This window comes from Vitis riparia, chromosome 4, assembly GCF_004353265.1.
Source record: "Vitis riparia cultivar Riparia Gloire de Montpellier isolate 1030 chromosome 4, EGFV_Vit.rip_1.0, whole genome shotgun sequence".
NCBI classification, from domain to species: Eukaryota; Viridiplantae; Streptophyta; class Magnoliopsida; order Vitales; family Vitaceae; genus Vitis; species Vitis riparia.
This window is the reverse complement of record NC_048434.1, coordinates 11,270,560-11,278,768: the sequence shown is the minus strand read 5'-3', so window position 1 is coordinate 11,278,768 and position 8,209 is coordinate 11,270,560. Positions and strand designations below refer to the sequence as shown.

General features: G+C 33.7%; 1 protein-coding gene across 1 annotated transcript; it reads right to left on the bottom strand.

The window, feature by feature from the left end:
• Positions 1–537: 537 nt before the first annotated feature.
• On the bottom strand, positions 538–7,454 carry LOC117913680 (ALA-interacting subunit 3-like). The gene is made up of 8 exons (XM_034828731.1): positions 7,201–7,454; positions 4,282–4,340; positions 4,035–4,109; positions 3,817–3,933; positions 3,606–3,676; positions 1,885–2,185; positions 1,462–1,751; positions 538–799 (listed from the first exon to the last, which is right to left on the bottom strand). The coding sequence occupies exons 1-8, from the start codon at positions 7,292–7,294 to the stop codon at positions 733–735; spliced, it is 1,074 nt and encodes a 357-aa protein (XP_034684622.1). The 5' UTR covers positions 7,295–7,454; the 3' UTR covers positions 538–732.
• Between the last annotated feature and the right edge of the window lie 755 nt (positions 7,455–8,209).

The window sequence follows — 8,209 nt, the reverse complement described above, 5'->3', positions numbered from 1 at the left end:
GATTATGCATGATGGAATCGACATTTAAGTACTGAATGTGGAACTTAAATGCCTAGAATGAGCATTGTAAAAGTACTGAAAGTGAAACTTGGACAACAGAATTATGGGAAAGGAGGGTAGGTGAGAGAGCTCAATCCAAAGTCCTTCCAACCGTAGGCTAATAATATATGCATAACTGTGGAAAGCCACTTAACCGCGTTTCCCCTCAGGTTATAATAATCTCTTCTCCTTCCCAAGATAAGTTGAAACTACAGCTACTCAGATGGGACTGTTAATAAGATTTTGTGGCAGCCAGGCACCAACCGTTACTCACACCTCACATACACCAATCCTGTCCTATACATTGCTCTGCTACTAACCCTATACATCATAAAACATGAACAAAAGACTTATCTGAAATCCTTCATCTATATATGAACATAACGAAAGATAGAAAAAATAATAATAAAATACTAGGAGATTCACTACTTCCTCTCTCTTTCTCTCTCTCTCTCTCTCTGTGCATATATATTAAATATACGAAAGTAACAAAAGATAAAGGGAAAAAAAACTACTATGAGATTCACTGCTTCCTGGACAGTTCAAACCATTCAATAACTGCAGAGCTATATATATATACTCTAGTTGGAAGTCTTCAAACATAAATAGTAAGTACAATTTTCTAAGACAAACTGAGAATGGAACCATGTTGCATCAAAAACCCCTCAATAGATGGAACCATTTTGAAAATGCCTAGTTGAAATTGAAATGTCCTGCTGGGTTTCTGTTCCATGACAAGAAAGTCGGATCCCCAAGCGGCCTGCATTTAAGATAAAAGTCGTATCAAATCACAAATCATGCATGAATTTAAAGTAATAACAAAACTAACAGAAGCAACTTTTTAACAGTAACATTCAGTTCTATGCAATGTACTACTGTTGTGCAAACTTCTATAAACTACACGTGAAGAGAGACAGATACTCAGCAGGAGTGATAAATATCTGAACCTCCATATTAATTGGATGGTGAATCACTTCAAGCCACTGGCTCCCTGTTCTTCAACAGGAACAGTGAAAAGCATCCAAGACCAGTGGCAGAGCCAAAGTAAAGAAAAAAAGATCATGCTTGATGAATAATACATGTTAATTCAGGACATGCATATCTTGTTACCAGGACCTATCAGATGTGTCATGGACCTTTTGGAGGGGACATATCCTTGTAGAATCTGGATGCATTTTGGTAAATTTTGAACAGACAGGATAGCATCGATAATCCAATAAGCTGGTACAATATACTAGAAAGCTGCTGAATACCTAAAATAAGGGACAGCTTTTCTAAAAATTCCTCAACAAAGGAATGGATAGGACAATAACTTTATCCATGATTTTCTCAATGAAGGGAAGTTTTGTTACCAAAGGAAGTGCAGTAAGAACAAAGTTTATAGTCATCTGTTAAAGAAAGATGTGAGAACCATTTACTCACCTTGGTTTAATGATGTAAATAAGTAAAAAGCTTATTGCTAAGAATAAGCTCAGTCCACCGAGGGTGATATATGCTATGCCTAGGAAATCATTTTTTCCACCGATCCAACTTGTGGTTGAAAGAACCAGCTTCTTTTTACCCCCAAAACTATAGGTGTTATAATTGTTCTCTATTACAACTGTAAGCTCTGTATTAGCTTCAAGGTCCACCTCTATCTTCCCATATAGTTTTCTGAAAGTTGGCAGTGCTGCAGTTCGCATCCAAACAATAAGATCCACTTGTTGACTCAACTGTCACATGCATCACGAAGAACAGATAAAGAGTTAGACAAGACTGCAAAATAAAGACACAAAGAGAAGGGAAAATCAAAAAATAAATCAGAAACAATTAACAAGTTCAAATAAAAAACAGAGGTATATTTACAGGTATGCTTGAATTGAGTTTTGCACCCCCGATCAAGCCTCCACTCTGAAAATTTTTAGGATAGACATCAGACCCAAATTTATGCTGCTGATCACTTTTCCATGCTATATTCTTTTTGCTGACCCCTAGCAACGTGTTATTTACAGAAAACCCATATGTGTCATTGAAAAGACTCCATGCAATGAGACCACAAGGGACAATTGCAGATTTATTGGCTGTGACGTCTTCAGGATCACAGGAACTTGTGTCATTCTCACTTGCCCTGCTCCGCAATTGCTTGTCACTTCTACTCTTCACATATCTGGAAACATTTTTCACAAGCCAGGGAGAGGATTGTCAAATTTCTCTAGAATTTAAGCATAGTATGATGATTTGATACCTAAATTTGTTGCATAGACAGGCAGGTGAATATTGCAGATATAGGACAAAATTTCATGTTTCTGGAGCATTATACATCTAGGAGCAGAGCACACAGTTTTGATAAGACATCCTAACTTAGGTGAGTGATGTACAAAATCTACTGAAAACAAGGTAAAATGTGGAGGAAAAAGGTATGAAACAAACTAGGTCTGGGTTTCAAATTTTAGGATACCTAGCTTTGAACCAAAAGAATTAAAAATAGATGGGACAACAGAAATTGAGATGTGGACCTTAAGGAAACAGGATTCTTTTAGATATCAAAATGAAATCATTATATTTAGCAACATAGTTAGAAATTTTTGTATCACCTACTATCAATAAATCTTTCACAACAAAATTTTAAGTTGGCAACTTTTTCTTTCATATTCTTGTTCCCAATTTCTTCTCCTTTTAATTTGTATTCTCTTCCCAATTCCTTATCTCTTCTGATGTGAAAATATCAGATTCTTGACTAATTGCATTGAGAATGAAAAGAGGAAATCATATCAGGAAAGCTTCAGTCATGCACTGTCACTTATTACATGAAAATCTGGTAAGATATCAGTTATTCACTGAACTTGAATCCATACTAGGAATCTGTCAATGGGAAGCCTAAAAGTTTTTCTTTTATTTTCTTGATTTACTTTATTGAAGAATGTATGTTTTTAACAAGACAAACCACACACCATACAAGTGTACACATGAACAAGCTATATCATGCTTGTATGTTCCATGTCTACTTAAACTTTGACCAGTGAATGAAATATTTTTACTTGAAAAACCTAAAATTATCTCCACTCCTAAGACTTATTTTGATATAAATCAAAATTTGTCTTTTGTGAATAATTGGAGTGATACACTCACAGATGACACTATGATAAGAAGCTGTATTCTCCTTAAATAAATGAGCAGAAACCACAAGGAATCTGGTCCCAGTTCAACAAATTATTTTCAAACATTTTATGAGTTCAGAAATCAATATCCCACAGTCAATTTCGTTAGTGTCAAAAACGCATAATCAAAAATCATTCTAAAGGCACTATTCACATTGTTAGGCATCTCAAAGTTTACAAGTGGAAATTCTTCCAAGAAATACTTTTAATTTCATTCCATCTGTTCACAGTAACATTTCCATGCTTTCACATTTTTGGCATTAGACGATCTCTTGCAGTACTCATGAATCCCAATCAAAGAAAGGAAGATTACATTCAGATATCAGTCATCGCCAGTAAGCAAAAATGGAATTAGCAAAAGTCATTCCATATATTGAACAAAAGATATGTATAGAACAAGTACTACTTTTAGAAATAAATTCTACATACCGGCGATGGTTCTGGTAGAAGTTATCAAGCTGATAATATATATAAACAGGACTTTTCATTTGCTTTGGAACCTGAAAAATACCCAGTTAATACACTTCTCCACAAATAAATGTACCTTGAGCAGGGCAGTAGGAAAGATTGATATTAATAAATGGGAAATATAAGCACTAATTTCTTGGAACACATCAGAACTGTGAGGAACTTGACTAACAAGAAATGTCCTGGTACAGGTCTTGTTAGTTTCATTGCTTTGAATATATGCAAGCATGTCATTGCGGTAACTTGCAGGAACACAGTCCGTGTCATAGCGGTGTACAATTTCTACCACCTACAAGCCAAACAAAACACAATTTCTTTTTTAATACCAATTAGTTTCGGATAACAGAACTTTCACATAGGCAATATAAGAAGAAAGATCTTAAACATTACACGTTCTGATGCAAACAAGGAAGCAAGACCAATAGGGATGAAGATAATGCCAACAAAGATGAATGATGAAATGACCTGAAAGAAAGAATAAAAAAAATGAAGAGAGAGAGAGAGAGAGAGAGAGAGAGAGAGAGATAGTGGATTAGTGAAAACATAGGTAACAACACACAGCACCCCAACGAAGGCATGAAAGAATTCTAGCTTTCTACATGATAAAAGCAAATCTTTTTAGATATATTATAAATACCCATCCAGGTGTTAAAATTGGTTTGCAGGCAGGAAGCTCTTGTTGTGTAAACCTAGAATCTGCAACATTGAGGAACGTATATCAGCAAACAGTTCATTCATAATATAAAAAGATAATATGTTTATAATTAAAAAACAAAAACAAAACAAGACAAGAAAACAAACAAACCAAGAAAATCAAAATCCAGCTATTAGTTGTGAAAATTTGATGAAATGACTCTGCCAAAGGTAAGGATCTAAAAATCACTCAGCTTTCATAGCATGTGTTCTTAAAATGTGTAACCAACTTTATCCCAGAAAGTACAATAAGTCAATGTATGCCAAGAAAAGAGTTCATGCGCAAAGAAGGAAAGAAATTTTGGAAAAAAAAATTAGAAATATGGAAAAGGTTATGTGGTGTTTGTTCCAAAAAACAAACACTACCTTAGTATTACTAAGCCATTACCTAACAATTTAAGCTTTTGAGTCAATTTAATAGTTTAACATGGTATTAGAACCTTGTTTTACGGAAGGTCATTCATTGAGCCCACATGCAAGGCCAAAGAAGGCTACCCATGAAGTATGGTGTTAGGGCTCTATTCTAGGTCAGTTGGATACATAGTGTTGGATCATTATCTAACAACTTTAACTTTTAGGTCAAATTAGTAGTTCGATATATTTAAGCTTCGGTTAACTAGAGGAATGGAGTTGAGTCTCTCTAACCCATTATTTGGGGCTTACCTGTACGCATGCGAGTATGGAGGTGGCCTTAAGGGAGATACCTAAAGCAAAAGAAGAAATCCTTCTTCAAACTAAAAAATTTACTAGGAAAATTTTCTCAACTCAAGTTCTGCTCCTTTGCTATATCTGTTACATGATTATTGGGGGATGGAAATGTCATCCATCCCTAATTGTTACAAAGTGTAGGCTCTTACATACAAGTTAAAAGAATTGAATCTCCAAAACAAAGACATGTATAATATATTAATAAAATATTAAGGTATTGAAATAGCTCTTATTGATTTCAAAGTATCTTCTTAACATATTTTCAAACCACTCTTAAACCTTAGCCTTGAATCTCCTGATGAAATCCATTATCAAATAGCTTCCCAACTTACTGAGAACAATTTCTAATCAATTTGAACTTCTAGAATATGGGAGCTTAGTAAGTTATTTAGAATGAGGTTGGCCACTGATGGAGGGCAAAGCATTTCTATTGGTTGCATATCTTACCATTACCAATGGGATGCTATAAAGTATAGTAAAGATAAATACAAAAAGATTTCTGGTAAGAAATATCAAGCCAATAGAATTTATCAAGTACAAATAAATAAATAAATAAAATAAAATAAAATAAAATAAATTAGTAAGATATATTTCATTCCCAATTACAGAAAGCCAGGGCAGCTAGTATTAATTCTTGAAGCAACATTTGCAAACACAAAATGTTGGTTCATATGTAGTCCAGATTCACCACTGCATTGTTCATCAGTTAACTAGAGTGGAAAAGTTGAGTCCTATGCTCATTGTCATTTAAATTTAAGGTTTAATTAAGCTGTTGCTCTTGGATTCATGTGAAGGTCAAACAAAAGTTCTATCAAGAGAATGCCCGGCAAAAAAAATTTCAGAGTTTGACCTTAATGGTATGTTGCCAAAGGCGCATGGTAGAGGTAAAGCTAAACCAGTTTGAGTATTTAAGGTTTAGAGTGTGATGAGTTAAGTCCCTTTTCATCAATAGATGTAAAACAAATGCACCATCTCTCAATTGATTGCAAGTAGCCTACAAGGATTCTCGAATCTTGACTGAATCAGATGTTGAATGACTACATTGAAAGGGCTGGTCTGCAATTAAAAAATGAACTAAAAGAATTTTAATAGGGAACTGTATAACAACAGCGTTTACAATTTAGTGTATGGAAAATAGCATAAAGAAACTGTCAGGGTGATAACAGAGCATAAAAAGCTTTGAAAATCACATGCTATAGATTAGTACCAAATTCAAATATATCTATCAGCTAGCATAACTTACAGGCATAGGTGAATCACAATACCATGTAAAAGAAAGGAATCAAAATCCTAGTGACAGTGGGATTTGGTTTCCATACTAATGAATCTTTTATTCCCACCCCCATTCTAAAAATCAATTCAAACAGATTAATGAGTAGAAATGGAATTGACTTCCTATTCCCATTCTCTATTCCAGCGATCCAAACATGACCTTAAGGTAATGAGTCTAATGACTATTTTGGCAGCACTCCCTACCCCTTGAAGTTAATTTAGCATGTTGTTAGTAGTGTGGTTGATTCACATTACATGCATTAACTTTGAATAAAAATGGAGGCCACATTACTCCAAATTTAACCCAAATTCGCAACTCATATCAAACAAAATACATAAATAATACATACATATATACACACATAAGCTTGCATTCATTTTGAAAGGTGGCAGCATCCTCTGGGTAATGTCTCCTCCAGGTAAATACCCTCTTGTATATTGAGTTAAATGTTACATACATTCTGAATGGTTTAACAAGTTTCCTATCTACTGTCTACTAATAAAACCACCAAACCCAAAGAAAAAAATAAAAATACAGCAAGCGCCTACAGCGATTGGATAGCAAATAGAGTACCCAGATACCAATTCTTGAAGAGAATGAAACCCAGATTCGATTCACTGAGCTAATGCCACCACCCAGAAATTCCAAGAATTGATCCAAAATATGACCAAAGGTAATGCCACTCAAGAATATTGAAAATTATAACACAATGTATAACTGATCCACAACATTGCAGATTTGCCCTTCAAATTCCTCCGCCCCAATTCCACCGACCAAAAAAAAAAACGTAAATGGCAGTAATAATAATCCAATACACGAAAAGAAAGAAGAAATTGCAAATATAAATAGCTATAATGAAGGAGAGAGAGAAAAGAAATACACATTTAGGTTTCTTGGAATGCCTCCTACGTGCAGCTGCGGGATCAGATGCTCCATCTGCGGCCCCTGCGGAGCTCGATCCACCATTCGGGTCCATCTTCTCTCAGAGAAAGAGAAGCAAAATGTTTTTTCTGGAATGTAAAATACTTATAATTTAACCCTTCCCACCTTCAGTTTCCATCTGTTTCTCTTTCTCTCTTTGTTTTATTCTTTTTTTGGTATTTTCCTTTTAACCACTGCAGTGTGTTTGGATTCCAAGAAATTAGTTGGATGAAAATCAGGACCGCAAATTGAATGCTTGAAGTTGAATGTTGGGTAGGTCGCACGTGGATGACCGAAGAACTACCATTCTCGTAATTGTAAAATTAGTTTTTGCTAAGAATACCTATTATAATAAAAATTAGCTTAAATGGTCTTTAACTTTTAGATTGTATGTTATACATGTGACAATTTTAACAAAATTGAAATTTAATTTAGAATAATTTAACATTTGATTTTTTTTTTTAATTTGTTATTTACATTTGGAAGCAGACCACGTAAAAAAAAATTAAAATTAAAATTTATTGTGAATAATTAATTTTTGGATATTGATAATTTTTATGCAAGGGTACAAAATGTTTGGTTGTCGAAAAAATTGAGGGAGAAGGTTAAAGAAAAAGGAGATATGAAAAGTAAAAAAATTAAAATTAAAATTTATTGTGAATAATTAATTTTTGGATATTGATAATTTTTATGCAAGGGTACAAAATGTTTGGTTGTCGAGAAAAAATTGAGGGAGAAGGTTAAAGAAAAAGGAGATATGAAAAATAAATAAATTTGAAAGTAATAAATTATTTTTATATTTTCATTTATTTTAAATATTCTAAATAAAATAAGATGAAAAACTATTTCCCTTTGACTTAGGAAAATTTTAGACTTGGTACCTTTGACCTCATTTAATAGTGTTGGGACACCTTATAAAAGGTCAATGAGTCTTTGAAAAAAAAAAAGAGAAAAAGAAAAAAATGTTTGC